Genomic DNA, 17,445 nt, shown 5'->3' on the forward strand with positions numbered 1-17,445 from the left:
TACAAGCATGATGATTGAAAAACAATTTATTTCTGTTTTGAAGCAATCTTCTCAAGTGATTGCCAGGTCATTAACATATAGTGTCTTTTGAAATCTGATTATAATATGTACGCGTGCAACTTAACTGACTTTTATTTGTAAAACAGAAATCAATAATACAAAGCAAGCCACAAATTATTTTGTTAACATGTAAATTAGCGAGTGAGGAGAAAATCTGACTGTTGTTTTATTCCTTTATGTCGCTAATGGCCTGTTTGGTAGAGGAGAACTGGGGTCGGGAAAGTGAAAATGGAAGTGGAATAAAAAAATAGAATGTTTGGTAAACAGGATTCCACTTCCTCAAGGAACCTGGTTCCGTCAAAAATGGTGGAAGTGAGTTCCATCATCCAAAGAACTCACTTCCTCCCTCAATTCCTTCCTTGGTTTCTCATTTTTACCCTCAACTCTCTTCTTTTGTATTTGACCGAGCTTCATCACCCACCATGTCCATCAATGGTGATGCGATGGAAGACCAAATCGAGGACGATGATGGCGATGGCTGCTGCGACTAGATTAACGACAACCGAACCTCACCCCTCTGGCAACAACCGTCGGCGACACCATGGATGTGTATTCTCAAATCATATTTCAGTTTTCTTTTTTTCTTTCGATCTGTCAGATCTTCAGCCTTCCACCTCCAGCTCCTCTTCCATGGTGATTTTTGTGGCCCCTCCATCTTCCTCACCCATTTCAACTCTTTCTCCATTCTTAGATCTGAGCTACAATAAATTTTAAATTTAATAACAACGATCTACTTCAATCAGTTTTCCCATTGCCCCATTTTGCAATCTGTGTCTTGAAACCCCACTTCCTATCGCACATGCTGAACTAGAGTTTGCCATTGTTACTGCACAGGAAGCCAAATCGTTTTGATGTGCAGGAAGGTGATATCTTCAAATCATGGGTTTTTTTTCTAAAATATTGCTCCTAATCTTCAATGATTACAAGTCGTAAATGATAGAAGTTAGATTGTTGTTTTGGAATTATTGTTCAGTGAGAGTTATGTTTGCTGGAACTTCAGTCATTTTTAATGTGCAATGGTAGTTGTCAAGAAAGAAGCTACAGAGGATGAGGATTTTTTTTCAAATTTTATAGGTATTTTGGTCTTTTCAAGATATGAATATGTTCATTAAATAAATTTTTTTTTCCAAACACACTTTTGAATCTTACTTCTATTCTCATTTTTACTTTCACTTTTATTTCCATTTCCACTTTCATAAAAACTCTTCCCTTATACCAAATGAATTATAAGATTGCATAGTCAAATTATTAATTCTGTGATTAGTTTAGAGACATATAATGTCCATAAATACATTATTCATTTTTCAATCCACTTATATACATATTATAAACTAATCCTATAATGTATCTTTCCAACCACCTAAGACTTTAGCCTAAGAAAACTTACCATACTACACTCCTTTCTTCGTCTTTATATATAAAATATTTTTAATTAAATCTTACATTCAACTAAAAGTTTGTTATTTAGATGAAATAATATAAAATCACAATAATTTTTCAGTTTTGCTTTTAATAATGTCATAATTAATATCAGTAGTGGATAAAAGCACACAATTAATATCTTTTTTATTTTTTACAACAAAATAAAATTATTTAATTATTCAAAAATAATACCTTTTATATTTAAGGATAAAATAATCTTTCAAAAGACATTATATATATATATATAGAGACCGAAGGCGTAATCACTGAGACTATATGCAGGGTCCCTAATCTTCGGGTGGTTAATATGACTTTGCAAAGTATACGTGTGATATTTTCTTTGAATATATGTGTGTGTGAATATATTACTTGCCGTTATAGTTAAAATATTTATATCTATATTAATAAATAATATAACAACATAGTGATAAATGAATTTATATTATAATAATATCACACAATTAATGTTAGTTTCGAGGAATAACTTCATTCTTTAAACGCGCTTCTCTGCTTTGCCCATCACTTCTTCACCATTGTGTTTGCTAACAGTTGTAGTGTATTTTTCATAATAATAAATATACAGTTAAATTTTTATTTTTTATTTTTAATTTTAGAATTGAAGTAAAAGGATCCAAAAGCATAGTAATGTTTAGATGTATTTAATTGATCATCTCAAGCTAATTAACTACGTACAGTACTGACGACATAAATAACTAGAAATAGTGTTTTTCAGCTGCAAACTCTTGTAATCATGATTTTTTTTTTATTTTTTTTAAAAGCCTTAATTTGTAAATGTCATGGGACCAACTTGCCTTCTTTTAATATTCAAACAAGCATATAGCATGGCAAGTAAACATTCTATTAGTGTCTATTTCAGAACCTTCAGCCTTTTAGACTCACAACTGGCGCATCAAATTAAAGTGACTTGAAAAAAATTAAGCGTTTTGAATTTTCGTTTCACAACTTTTTTTTTTTTTGAGAGAATCTCACTTAAGGCCCTCAGAACATAAAAATTTACATTTAGGATCCAATAGAATATAAAAACACACTGCAAGCTTGAGGGCTTTTCTTACAAATTTTGTTGTAGATGAAAAAATGCATCTGCCCTTGTCTCAAAAGAATGTTCATGTACGCACAATATGATATTTATAAATTCTCAATACAATATTCATAAATGCACATAACACATTTGGTGTATATTAACTTAAAGTCTGTTGTTTTGTTTCAATGAAAGTATATTGTTTATCATAGGTTTTATGTTGTACAAATGTTGTAGGCCTACATATTTACACTATGTTGAGAATTGATGGACATTATGTTGATGATTCATAGACCTCGTGTTATGCATGCATGGACATTTTATTAAGGCAAGGGCAAATGGGTCTTTTTGTTCACAGCAAAATTTGCAAGAAGAGCCCTCTGGCCTATGGTGCATTTTCAGATTCTATTGAGTCCAAAATGAGATTCTCCTTTTTTTTTTTAATTACTCGCAAAGATATCTTCCTATTAGATACAATTTTATTTGAGGTATACTCAGGTATTAATAAATGTGAATTTTTCTCCCAATGAAAATTCAAACATCAATTCACAACTCATATATAGGTGTTGACCACATGTAAATCAAGTGTTAAATTAACCCTTTTTTTGTTGGACTTTGTTAATTGAGTCCACTCATGGCCTAATCTAGCTACAAGCCTGTCAATATGTAATGAACTAATTAATCTTTTAATAAATTTCATTTTAGGATTGATGTACTCCTGTGATTTCTGTTACAAGGCATTTCTAACCGCTTCATTGAAAGCAAGGAAAGATGATTAAGTTATTAATTTTGTTTGAATATAAAATAAACTTATAATTTTATCCATATGAAAGTTTTTCAAATTTTGCATTACATATTCACTTAAAGTTAATGAATTTATAAATAAAAATAATATTAAAAAATGTAGTTAATATTTTATCAAATATGTTATATTAAAGACGAAAAAATTTTCTAGAATGCACCTAATAATAGGGATACCGGGGAGTAGAAGTAACTCTAGTTTTTCATGATAAACGAAACTACTCTCCAAGAACGAGACACTGTGATACAGAGAAAAGAGGTGGAAGAGAGATTTTTGTTTTTTGTTTTTGTTTTGTTTTTTTCAAAATGGCTTGCACGAATTTTGAGTGTTTGATGAGTAAGAATCATAATTGCAGGAACGTAGAAAACAGATGAATGCATTCATTTCTATCAACCAGCGCCTCATAATATTACTCACCTGCTATTAAATGTTAAACCCCATTATATATTTGTATTATATTATACTCTTCCCTCCTTTACCAAAAAGACCTAGCTGGCCCTCTTTCTCCAAACCCTGACTCCATCTCTTGTTTCTTTCTCTTAATATGGCTAAGTTGTTGACGTTGCAGGCTCCATTGTTATTGCTTGTGCTTTGCATGGTTGTGAAATTTCAAGTGATCAGAGGGCAGAGTGGTAATAATGGGTTTAACAGTAGAAGAGAAATGGTGCCTGCCATGTTCATCTTTGGTGACTCTCTCATCGATAATGGCAACAACAACAACCTTCCTTCGTTTGCCAAGGCCAACTATTTCCCATATGGCATCGACTTCAATGGAGGCCCTGCTGGTCGTTTCTCTAATGGCTACACTATGGTTGATCAAATAGGTCTTCTCTCATCTTCTTGCTCTTTTAGCCGAATCTCTCAATATATATTCAGATAACAGATCACTCGTTAGACACTTGAATAACTTGGTTTTTCTAGTAAGTTTGGTAACAAAAAGTGTATCCATATATTGATGGATACTTGGATATGGGTTACCGCAAGTCCCACATTAATTAATTTGGGATGCGTAATAAAATATTTAAGTAGGTTAGCTCTTTTAATTTATTTTAAAAGTCAAATTTTGGGATGGGGTTTATTATCTTACTCAGATGCACAAGGTTTTGCTTTTTGAGAGGCGGATTTGAAGTGCAGACCTTTTATATATAGGAGGAAAATAAAATTTACAAGTCAAATGTTCTTAAATTTCCTCTCGCAAATGGTATTAATTAGCTGTTTACTTGTAAAACTCCACTTTTACGCTTGAAACTATTGTTGTTGACAGATTTCGTAGAGGAGCTAGAGTGAATTTTAATTTCCCTTCCATTCTTTTTCCTTTTATATTCTTATATATTAGTTTTGTGGAGAAGTGTCATTTTCTTCTTCACTACGGTCATTCAGTTTTTCAAAATAGATATAGACGCAATATATATATATATATATATATATTATGTGCATACACTTAGATATCTTACCCCACTTAAATAAATGGTCTATATCCAAAATATGGCTCTCACATATGATAATGTCTCATATTTTATCATTATTTTCTTTTTCTTTTCTAATTATATATATAATATTAATGTGTATAAATATATATCTATATGTATTATGTGCATACACTTAGATATCTTACCCCATTTAAATAAATGGTCTATATCCAAAATATGGCTCTCACATATAATAATTTCTTATATTTTATCATTATTTTCTTTTTCTTTTCTAATTATATATATAATATTAATGTGTATAAATATTACTCTATATTTATTGAGAAGCCTACCAGTTAGTAAAGTGTAAACAAATGATGAACCTATCTGCTTAGTCGTTTAAAACGTTAAGTTTACCTGAAGTATTTACTCTAGTATTTCTCTCTTTTGCTTTAAATGGATATGCTGTACTCACCTCAATGGCTTAATTAATTGGTCAAGCGAGGTGAAAGAAACAGAGGTGGGGGCATGCATTCAAATTTATTATAATGAGTACTAATATTGGTGCCATTATTATTGCCATCTTTATATATGTATATTATTTTTTCCCATTTTGAATATATATATATATATATATATAATAATAATAATAATAATAATTAAATTTACACATAAATTTGACGCAGCTGAACTGCTTGGACTTCCCTTAATTCCACCGCACTCTCAAGCATCAGGAGGTGGAGTGCTTCATGGAGTTAACTATGCTTCAGCAGCTGCTGGAATCCTTGACATCACCGGAAGAAACTTCGTATGCTAAAATTTTTTAAAATAGTCATTTCATTTAGTGTGTGTATGGTAGAAAATGTGATGCCATGATCGATATTAAATCAAAAAATCTTTTGATTTGGTGACTGTCATTATTTTTGAATGTTTCGAAAAATTATCATTTTAATTTCACTTAGTAAAGTAGTAGATAATGTGACGCAAAGACAAACCATCCACTTAATCAAAATGGATGTATGAAATCTTTCCAACTTTGTTACACTAAAAATCCATCAACTAGACTGCATAATGCATTACATTCATTGATATATATTAGAAAACTTTGTGGTTTATGCATATTTGATGCAAGGAAAAGTATGTTTTAGAAAGGACATAGAGAATATATCTAGGAAAAAAAAAAAGGGATAAGTACATTTGTCATTTCCTTCCCTTAAAAGCACTTATAATTTATGGAGAGACAACAACAACAACAACAACAAGCCTTTATCCCACTAGGTGGGGTCGGCTACATGGATTGCAAGACGCCATTGTGCTCTATCATTTATCAAGCTTTTAGGAATATTATTAATTAAGAGATCGCGTTCAATAACTTCCAAGAGTTTTCTCTTAGGCCTTCCTCTACCTCTCTTAATCGAACTCAAAGTTATATGTTCCACTCTTCTCACTGGTGCCTCTCTTGGTCTTCTTTGTACATGCCCAAACCATCTCAACCTATTTTTTATCATTTTTTCCTCAATAGGTGCCACCCTCATTTTTTCGCGTACGTGCTCATTTCGAATTTTATCTTTACGTGTATGTCCGCACATCCATCGTAACATTTTCATTTCTACTACTCCAACTTTATGCTCTTGCTGTCTCGTAGAGCCCAGCATTCACTACTATATAACATTGCCGGTCTGATAGCAGTGCGATAAAACTTTTCTTTAAGTTTATTAGGCACCTTACGGTCGCAAATAACTCCTTTAGCTTTTCTCCAATTAAACCACCTAGCTTGAATTCTATGTGAAATATCTCCACTGATTTCGCCATCATGTTGAATAATGGCTCCCAAATATCTAAACTTTTCCACTTGAGGTATAATTTGATCTCTCAATTTTACTTCCAAATTATTGTCGAATAGTCCTTTACCAAATTTATAATATAAATATTCCATCTTACTTCTACTTAGACGAAAACCTTTCGACTCCAATGTCCTCCTCCATAACTTAAGTTTGCAATTAACCTCTTCTCTTGTCTCTGCTATAAGAACTATATCATCCGCGAAGAGCATACATTTCAAAATTTCCCCTTGAATATGTTCCGTCAAAATATTTAAGATCAAGTTGAACAAATAAGGACTCAGAGATGATCTCTGATGTAGTCCAATCTTTATAGGAAAATCCTTTGTTTGACCACTAAGTGTTCTTATACTAGTTTTTACCCCCTCATACATATCTTGTATGGCTTTAATATAAGCCATCCGTACTCCCTTTTTTTCTAACGCTTTCCAAAGCACTTCTCTTGGTATACGGTCATAAGCTTTTTCCAAATCAATAAAAACCATGTGTAGATCTTTATCTTTACAACGATACTTTTCCATTAATCCCCTTAGCAGATAAATCGCCTTTATAGTTGATCTACTTGGCATAAAACTAAACTGATTCTCAGAAATATTTGTCTCCAATCTCAACCTGTGCTCAATTACTTTCTCCCACAATTTCATTGTATGGCTCATGAGTTTAATCCCTCTATAGTTAGTACAATTCTGAATATCTCCTTTATTTTTATAAATAAGAATTAATGTACTTCTCCTCCACTCATCAGGCATTTTCTTGGACCGTAAAATCACATTAAATAATTTAGTTAACCATCTCACCACTTCTTCACCTAAACATTTCCATACTTCGATAGATATATAATCAGGTCCGTTGGTTCTATCATTTGTCATTTTCTTAAGAGCTTTCTTTACCTCCTTATCATTTATTATTCAATAGAATGATAAATTTTGTTCTCCTTCACCAGTTACTAAATCCTCCAAGTTACTAGATGAACCCTCTCCATCATTGAAAAATTTATGGAGAGAATGACAGATAAATCAAAAATGATAATTTGATATCGTGAAATGTGATAATCCATTTCAACTCTCGAGGGACTTACCTATCAATGAGCTTTAAAGTGAAATGACATTTTTAGTCACTGGTAATAGAAAGTTGTAATTTTTTAAATTGTTTTAGTTTTTGGTAAAACTATACTTGTGAATGCTTACCTTAAATTTGTGAACAATATAAAATTTGTAAGTTAGACTTTATTAATTGAAAAAAAAATTGCTGAGAGAAAGTTGTAATTTCTCGAATCATTTTATTTATTGGTAGAACCGTTTGCAAATACTTATACTAATCTTGTAATTGCTATCTTTCTTTTGTTTTCTATAAAGGTAAAAGTGTCATTTCAGTTTAAAATTTATTAACAGATAAGTCATGAGACTTGAAAGGGATTATTACATTTCACATGACCAAATTATTAATTTTTTTTATTTCAAAAGAATTTATATATCATTTTGTCTACAGTGCATCTATTTTGACCCAGGAGTTAGTTGTGATGAAAACCTGTTAGATGAAATGAGAACGTGCAAAATGGTACCGACAGCATTAAGGGGAATTGACTTGGAGCATGCAGGTGGGGCGCATACCGTTCAATGAACAGATAAGGAACTTCGAGAACACATTGAATCAAATAACTGCAAATCTTGGGGCAGACGAAGCAGCAACGAGTATTGAAAAATGCATTTTCTGTTGGAATATTATTTATGAATTAGCATTAATTAATAAGCCCAATAAATTGGTCCTTATGATCTTGTGTGGATCGTGATAGGTAGACCACACAAGTGAGCCCAATGGGCAGAGGCCCAACCCAGAACCCAGTAGCCGTTAGTTATTTCCTATCTCTTAACTGACTGAGTCAGAGATAATAGATAATATAATTATTTAATTATTTAATAAAGCGGTTACCGATCTGATCTATATAAGACGATTAGTCGGTAACCACAAACACACGACTCATTTTCTTCTACTTTCATTATCTCTGAACTCTCTGAAGGCTCTGGGGACTTGAGGGTTGTGTACCTGCCTGCACTCGAGGTAATCGAGATTTCTCTAGCACTCATGGATTCTTCAAGTACGCATGAATTACTTTATTCTATCATATTATTATTATATATGTGAATTGAGATACACAGATCTACACGTGGCATCAGAGCCTTGGTAACGACTTTTAAATTTATATATCTCAATTCCCTTTATGTATATTTTTTTTGATATATTGAAAAGATTCATGCTCATGTTGATAAATTTCTTATGATCCATATTCTTCATATTTGAATATGAGAACTTTGTTTTCAATCTTATTATATTTATTATAAATAAAAAAATTTTTTCTCCTTCTCGGTGTCATCTCCCTATTCACTGTATGTTTCTGTTGCCGGAGAAGGACTCCAAGGACGTCGGACATGATCGCCGGAAACGGAGCTGCCAGTGCGTCGTCTGCAGCTTCGTTCTCCACTGCTACGTGGAACCACTGCTGGCGTTGTGGACCTCCGGAGCCACTGCTGGCGTTGTGGTCGTTGGCTGGTTCACTGGTGCTGCCGCTCGTCCTTCCCCTCCCCAGTGCTTCTGGCTCACGGCAGCTAAAAGAAGCTGCAACAGGATCATGAAATCGGATCCTAGGGATCCGGTTTCATAGTTCTGGGCCCAAATGAGCTGTTATTATAAAAAAAAAATTCTGGTAGGCTGGACCAAGTCCATTGGGCCCAAATCGCATGGGCCCAGTATAATTAAAAAAAAAGGTGACAGTTATGCTTTTGGTGGGGCTGGTCCATTTCGTTTTTTTTATATATATGAAACTGATACTGGGCCCAAATCGTATGGGCCCAGTATAGTGCAAAAAAAAATCAGTTAATTGCATTTTCAGTCTCATTTTAAATTACCTTCTTGGCCCAAAATTTATTAAATTTACGAATTAGCCCTATGATATTTCTAGAAATTACACTGCAGTCCCTTAACTTCCAGAATTGCAATTTTAACCCAAATCTCTTCCAGAATTACTTATTTGCCCCTGATTACCTTTTAAAATTTCACTTAAGTACTAGACTCATTTTCTAATTCCCAAAAGACCATAAGGACTTTTAAAATTATGTTGTTTTGTCTTAAGGTCATAAAATTTATGACTTTATGAATTATTGATGATGCTTAGGATCTTGTAGTATGAATAATGGACACACCCCATAGGTGTAACATTATTAATATAATTTTGATAGTTTGCTTTGAGAATAGGCTAATAGCACTCCTTTAATATGTTAGATATTTATTGTACCCTATAGGTATGAAAATGTTTAATGCATTATTTTGTATGGACTTTTGTGTGAGCTAAATCTTTATGGTGTATGAGCCTTCTTGGTGCATGGTTATAGTTGCATAATTGATAATCGCTTGTTGGAAATTCTGTTTTATAATTATGTTGTGCACGCATAATTAATATTTTCCATTTTCTGTTTTGCGATTTCAATTTTTGCTTTTACGCAACTATCCTTTGTGAAGGCTCTTAATGGGACTAACTATGATGACTGGAAAGAGTCCCTCAATATGTATCTGACCATTTCTAAGAAAGATTTAGCTCTGAGAGAGCCCAAGCCTGCGGATCTCTCTTCCGAGTCTAGTGCTTCTGAAATAGCCTTCCATAAACAATGGAGTGAGTCCAACCAGATCTGTCTAGCGATCATCAAGTACACAATTGAAAAGGGAATTAGGGACAGCATTCCTGAAAATGATACTGCAGTGGAGTACTTGAAAGCTATTGGTAACAAATACAAGAAGCTTAACAAGACTCAAAAGAACTACTATCTGTCACTTCTTGACAACACTCGATACGACGGAGTTTCTGGTGTCAGGGAGCACATTCTGAAGCTTGTTCATTACTATAACAAGCTTAAGTCATATGGGATTGATTTGGGTGAAAGCACCTTGGTTTACCGTGTTCTTCAATCACTGCCATCAGAGTACGCATTCTTGAGGACTTCATACAACTCACAAGAAGCTGAATGGTCTGTTGACCAGATGATATCGATAGTCACTCAAGAAGAGGAAGCTATAAAGAAGAATTCCTCTCACTCAATAAACTATGTTTCCCATGGCTCTAGCAGCAAATCTGGAGGGTCACATAAGAAAAAGGGGAAGAAGTATGATGCCCCAAAGCCTAATAATCCAACCTTTAAGAAGGATGGTGATAAGAGTGAGAAGTCGAGGAAGAAACCCTTTAAAGGGTTATGCAATTATTGCAAGAAACCAGGTCACATTAAAGCTAATTGCTTCAAATTGAAGAACAAACAAGAAAGTGAAGGTACAACTCTTCAAACTGCCCCTCTAGCTCTAATTTGTTTTGAATCTAACACCATTGAAACTTCCTTTGACTCATGGTGGATGGATTCTGGTGCCACTGTACATGTTGTGAATTCTCCACAGGGGCTAAGAAACCAGAAGGTTCAAGTGAGGCACAGAGGTTAGTCTTTGGCATAGCAGGGAGCAAGGCATCGGTTGAATGCATTGAAACTATTTCTTTGTATTTAAATTCTGGTCATGTTTTACATTTGAACAATGTTGTTTATGTACCTTCTGCGAAGAGGAATTTAATTTCAACTTCTGCATTGAATATTTGTGGCTATTCATTCTTCCAAGGAAATGGGAAAATTGACATTTGTTTTGATTCCATTAATGTTGGTGTCACTTCCTTGATATATAGTTTATATCGATTGAATGATTAGTTACTTGAACTTCCTAATCTTCATGTCAATGCTGCTATTGGGCATAAACGTCAAAGGCCCAATGATAATTTCTCTATGTTATGGCATCGTCGTTTGGGTCATATCTCTAGAGAGAGATTGGAACGCATGATCAAGCAAGGCGTCTTACGAGACCTTGATTTCTCAGATTTTGAGACTTGTGTTGACTGTATAAAGGGAAAATTCCCTGCTAGAGCTAGAACCAAAGGGGTAAAGAGGTCTGAAAATACTTTAGACCTAATCCATACTGATATCTGTGGACCTATCACGCCTCCGGCTATGGGTGGTTTCAGATATTTCATCACCTTCACGGATGATTACTCTCGTCATGGATGGATTGAACTCTTGTGTGAAAAGGGCGAGTCCCTTAATGCATTCAAGACCTTTAAAGCAGCAGTCGAATTGAAATCTGGCAAGTTGATCAAGTGTGTGAGATCTGATAGAGGAGGAGAATTTTATGGGAGATATACTGAGACTGGTAGGAACCCTGGGCCATTTGCTTTGTACCTTCAAGAGCATGGCATTGAAGCTCAGTATACTATGCCTGGCACCCCGCAGCAAAATGGGGTTGCAGAAAGGTGAAATCGTACTCTCATGGATATGGTTAGGAGCATGATCAGTTACTCCTCACTGCCAGAATTCTTGTGGGGTGATGCACTCAAAACTACTGTTTATATTTTGAATCAAGTTCCTAGCAAGTCAGTTCCAAAGATTCCATATGAGTTGTATTTTGGAAGGACTCCTGCGCTGAAGCATATGCCAGTTTGGGGTTGTAAAGCACAGGTAAAACCTTACAATCCACAACAGATGAAGCTTGATGTTAAAAATGTTGATGGTTTCTTTATTGGCTATTGCATCAGATCTCATGGGTATAGATTCTATTGTCCAAATCACACTACTAGGGTAATTGTATCTGACCGAGCTTACTTCTTTGAAGATGCCTTAGACAGTGGGAGCTCTATGCCTAGGCATATTACCTTGCATGACGAAAGTAGCATTTTACCTATGCCTATCTTGACAACTCCTCATGTTGACAGAAATAATGCCATGGATCAGAATAAAGCTCAAGATGAACCACCTTTAGAGGGTGATAGGGACATGGTTGTTGAATCAAGACGGTCCCAAAGGGTTCGCAGGTCTGCTATTCCAGATGATTACATGGTATATTTGCAGGAATTTGATTCAGATGCTATTGATAGCTTAGACCCAATGTGTTACCAAGAGGCTATTTCTAGCTCGCATTCTTCTGAATGGTTAGAGGCTATGAGTGAAGAAATTGCCTCTATGTACCGCAATCACGTATGGGAGCTTGTAGAGCTACTAAAGGGGTTTAAACCAGTGGGTTGCAAGTGGGTCTTTAAAACAAAACGAGGAGCTAGGGGTGAAATTGATAGATATAAAGCCAGACTTGTAGCTAAAGGCTACAACCAGAAAGAAGGTATTGATTACACATAAACCTTTTCTCCGGTATCCACCAAAGATGCTTTTAGAGTGGTAATGGCTTTAGTTGCACAGCTTGATCTTAATCTTCACCAGATGGATGTCAAGACTGCGTTCTTGAATGGCGATTTGTATGAAGAAGTCTACATAACACAACCTGATGGTTTTGTTGAATCCGGTAAAGAACATCTAGTGTGCAGATTAAAGAGATCCATCTATGGGCTAAAACAAGCCTCTAGGCAGTGGTATCTAAAATTTGATAAAGTTATCACCTCTCTCGGTTTTGTTGAGAATGTCTCAGATCAGTGCATCTATCAAAAGTTTGATGGGAATAATTTTGCCATTCTTATTCTCTATGTTGATGATATCTTATTAGCCAGCAATTCAATAAATTTCCTCAATGAGATAAAGCACCTATTGTCTTGCCATTTTGACATGAAGGATATGGGTGAAGCCTCCTTTGTTCTTAGGATACAAATTCATCGTGATAGATCTCATGGTATTCTTGGTTTATCATAGGCCACTTATATTGAGCGGGTACTTTAAGAGATTCAAAATGGATTCATGTTCTCCTTCACCTGCTCCTGTACAGAAAGGTGAGCTGTTGTTAAAGTCACAGTGTCCCAAGGATGATAGGAAGAGGGCTAAAATGAGAAAGATACCATACGCTTCTACTGTCAGCAGCCTTATGTATGTTCAAGTGTGTACTCGACCAGATATAGCCTTTGCCATCAGAGTGCTGGGTCGATACTTAAATGATCCAGGTCCGGATCATTGGAAGGCTGCTAAGAAAGTTATGAGGTATCTTCAAGGTACAAAGAATTATATGTTGACTTATAGAAGGTCAAATTCTCTTGAGGTTGTTGGGTATTCTGATTATGACTTTAAGGGATCAGAAGATCTTGAGATTGTTGGCTTTTCAGATTCAGATTTTGCCTCTTGTCTAGATGATCGTAAATCCACGACTGGCTATATTTTCATGTTGTCTGGAGGAGCTGTCTCTTGGAAGAGTGTGAAACAGACACTTACGGCAGTTTCATCTATGGAAGCTGAGTATATTGCTTGCTTTGAGACTACACGTCACGCTATATGGTTGAGGAAGTTGATATCTGGCATGCACCTAGTTGAGTCAATATCACGTCCTCTAACCATTTATTGTGATAACAAAGCTGCAGTATACTATGCTAACAATCACAGAAATTCCAGTTGTACAAAGCATTTTGATATCAAATTTATGTTTGTGAAAGAGAAAATTGCTGAGTCTCAAACCTGTGTGGTACACATTCCTGGCACGCAGATGCTTGCAGATTCGCTAACTAAGGGCTTACCTGTAGAAGTTTTTCAAAATCATGTAACTTGTATGGGTATTATGAATTCTTTTGATGCCCTAGTTTAGTGGGAGTTTGAGAACCTTCTTTGTTGTAATTTCTCTTTAGGCTTTGTTTTCTTCTGTGAGTTATATTCAGTTCAGTTAGATACGTCTATATCATTTGTATCCTTATAGGATTCAATGATTCTATTGTGGTACGCTATGCATGTCACTTGTTTCCCCATAAGAATCAGTGATTTATGTTGTTATCTTACTGAGCTGTATTTGAAATAAAATTTCATGTTTTACTCAGATTATGAGATATCATAATCACTTGTTTCCCCATAGGATTCAGTGATTTTGTGGAGTTTCATTTTCTGAATTTTGTTTGTGGCTTGTTTATACAACTTGCTTAATTAATGCAATCCAAGTGGGAGATTGTTGGAATATTATTTATGAATTAGCATTAATTAATAAGCCCAATAAATTGGTCCTTATGATCTTGTGTAGACCATGATAGGTGGACCACACAAGTGAGCCCAATGGGCAGAGGCCCAACCCACAACCCAGTAGCCGTCAATTATTTCCTATCTCATAACTGACTGAGTCAGAGATAATAGATAATATAATTATTTAATTATTTAATAAGGCAGTTACCGATCTGATCTATATAAGACGATTAGTCGGTAACCACAAACACACGACTCATTTTCTTCTACTTTCATTATCTCTGAACTCTCTGAAGGCTCTGGGGACTTGAGGGTTGTGTACCTGCCTGCACTCGAGGTAATCGAGATTTCTCTAGCACTCATGGATTCTTCAGGTATGCATGAATTACTTTATTCTATCATATTATTATTATATATGTGAATTGAGATATATAGATCTACATTTTCTTTATTGGAATGGGAAGCAATGACTACCTAAATAACTACCTCATGCCTAACTATCCCACTCGCAATCAATACAAGGCTCAACAGTACGCTGATCTCTTGGCTTAAACCTACCATCAGCAGCTCACGGTAATGATGATGATGATGATATATTATTATTATTATTATTATTATTGCTTCATTCACAAGCTATGATTTCTATATATATATATATATATTATTCATGCATATATATGTGACTGCAGAGACTTTATAATCTTGGGGCGAGGAAATTTGTGGTTGCTGGGCTTGGCTTAATGGGATGTATTCCAAGCATTTTGGCTCAGAGTGTGAGTGGAAGCTGCTCAGAAGAAGTGAACTTGCTGGTTCAACCTTTTAATGCAAATGTGAAGGCCACTTTGAGCAATTTGAATGCCAATCTTTGTGGAGCCAACTTCATATTCGTGGACGCAGCCGCCATGTTCCGAGATATTCTTCTCAATGCCAGATCTTATGGTATGATACATAGATATGTGTGTGTATATATAACTCTCATTAATTCCAAACCCTATAGTATTATATTAGTTTAATTTTGATGGATGGATGAGATGACAGCAATGGCGGGGCCATGTTTGGGTGAGGGTACGGGCAAAAGAACCCTCTTACTTTGGGACAAATTGCAAGTAGGATTTATAAATTTTGCAACTTTGCACTTCCTATTCTTGATATTTTGCACTCTCTAAACTTAAAAAAAAATATTTGGGCTAAAAAACTTATTAGATATGTAAAATTTTAAGGGAAAATAACAATGAAGGATCATTAAAGAAATTTATATCAGTCAAGCATCAGTTGTTGTCAAAATCCGAATGAAAGAAAGCCCAAATGGACTGTTATTAATTTAGAATGAGTTGTTAAAATTTGAATAGATACTTGCTAATCAAAGATCAACTCAAATCAACAAGCATCCATTCAAATTTTGTTAACAAATAATCCTTAATTGATATAAATTTTCTCCAGCAATCGCTTGATGAATATTTTTAAAAATTTTAATTATCAATATAAGATATAAAGAATTAGCATGTTCAATATAATTTTCCAAAAAAGAAAAATGATCATCAATTTAGTTATATTATCATATTTTTAGTCATGGTGTAATTTTTATTTTTTAAAAAATGATTAATTGTTAAATTAAATGATCTTACATCCTTAACTCTTGGTCTTGGTTCCGCCATTCGATGGCAGGGTTTAGTGTGGCGAACAGAGGGTGCTGTGGCATAGGGAGGAACAGAGGGCAGATCACATGCCTCCCATTCCAGACGCCATGCCTCAATGGAAGAGAGTATGTGTTTTGGGATGCATTCCCCCCAACAGAAGCAGTCAACATTCTCATGGCAACAATGGCTTTCAATGGTGACTCTTCTCTTGTCTATCCTCTCAACATCAACCAGCTTGCTCAACTCTAGCTAAATCAATTCTCTTGGCTTTTGATTACCAGGTTATATTTGTAACAAATATATATGGCTATTAATTAATTAGCAAATTGGCAAATTTAAATTACCTGCATTTAACAACATATATGGTGGTAGGTTTTTTTGGGCGTTACTTCCTCACAATTTATAGAGATTTTCATCATACAAGAGATCAACCTTTTAAGCGGTCATGGTTTGGAAAATTCCAATTATTGAAAGTTTGTTGATTAGTTGATTAGAAGTAATTAAGTTTCAACTTTATTCACTCATACAATATAATGATATATCAAAAACAACTATGATACTAATACATACATACATACATACATACATACATACATACATACATATATATATATATATAATAAGTTATTATAACATGTCAAGACAACTAAGAAGCCCAATGGGGTTGGACCAAAAATTAGAACACGGCGTCTATTATAATTTGTACTGATATTTTTGTTTTCCACTTTGCTTTTCATATTCTTTATTCTTTCAAGTGTACAGTTGAACACCCTAGGGTTTTGTAAAATTATTCTTTATTCTTCATTACTGTTAACCTTAAAATTATTTTTAACCTTAAAATTGAATATAATATCTAAACAAAACTTTATTATGTCTAACAAGACAACATTATTATTTAAATTAGAATTTTGTAAATGTTATTATCTATATTACTTTGTAAAATTTTTTTAAAAAAATCTAACCCATACAACACATAAGATTCAGTTTAGTTTCTATATAAGGAATGGATGACCTAGGGCTTTGTGCACCCCATTTTTTTATCCATCCTTTTGCGTATAATCTTCTCTTGGCTATTAGAGTCGACAATTTTGAATCATAGGGCTACATAAATGTTGGATAAGGCTGGCACCCAAAAGAGGATGAATTGGGTGTTTTTAAAATTTTCTAAAAATTTTTTCCCAACCCAAGATGATAATGGACTAAAAAACAATTTAATGCATAAAGCTTTTATTAAATGAAGAGTTTTGGAGAGAAGAAAGCTTGACACAAGAAAATTATCTTGGTTC

General features: G+C 34.3%; 1 protein-coding gene across 1 annotated transcript; it reads left to right on the forward strand.

The window, feature by feature from the left end:
- Positions 1 to 425: 425 nt before the first annotated feature.
- Positions 426 to 16,408, forward strand: LOC129314896 (GDSL esterase/lipase At1g71691-like). The gene is given in 7 exon segments (XM_054958378.1): positions 426 to 693; positions 3,892 to 4,147; positions 5,419 to 5,540; positions 8,171 to 8,278; positions 14,964 to 15,095; positions 15,212 to 15,461; positions 16,188 to 16,408. Coding segments are annotated over 7 exon segments (1,290 nt in total). The 5' UTR covers positions 426 to 492.
- Positions 16,409 to 17,445: the final 1,037 nt, after the last annotated feature.

The sequence above is a fragment of the Prosopis cineraria genome, unplaced genomic scaffold, assembly GCF_029017545.1.
Source record: "Prosopis cineraria cultivar Desert tree isolate PC_DT_omini unplaced genomic scaffold, ASM2901754v1 PC7, whole genome shotgun sequence".
Classification (NCBI taxonomy): Eukaryota; Viridiplantae; Streptophyta; class Magnoliopsida; order Fabales; family Fabaceae; genus Prosopis; species Prosopis cineraria.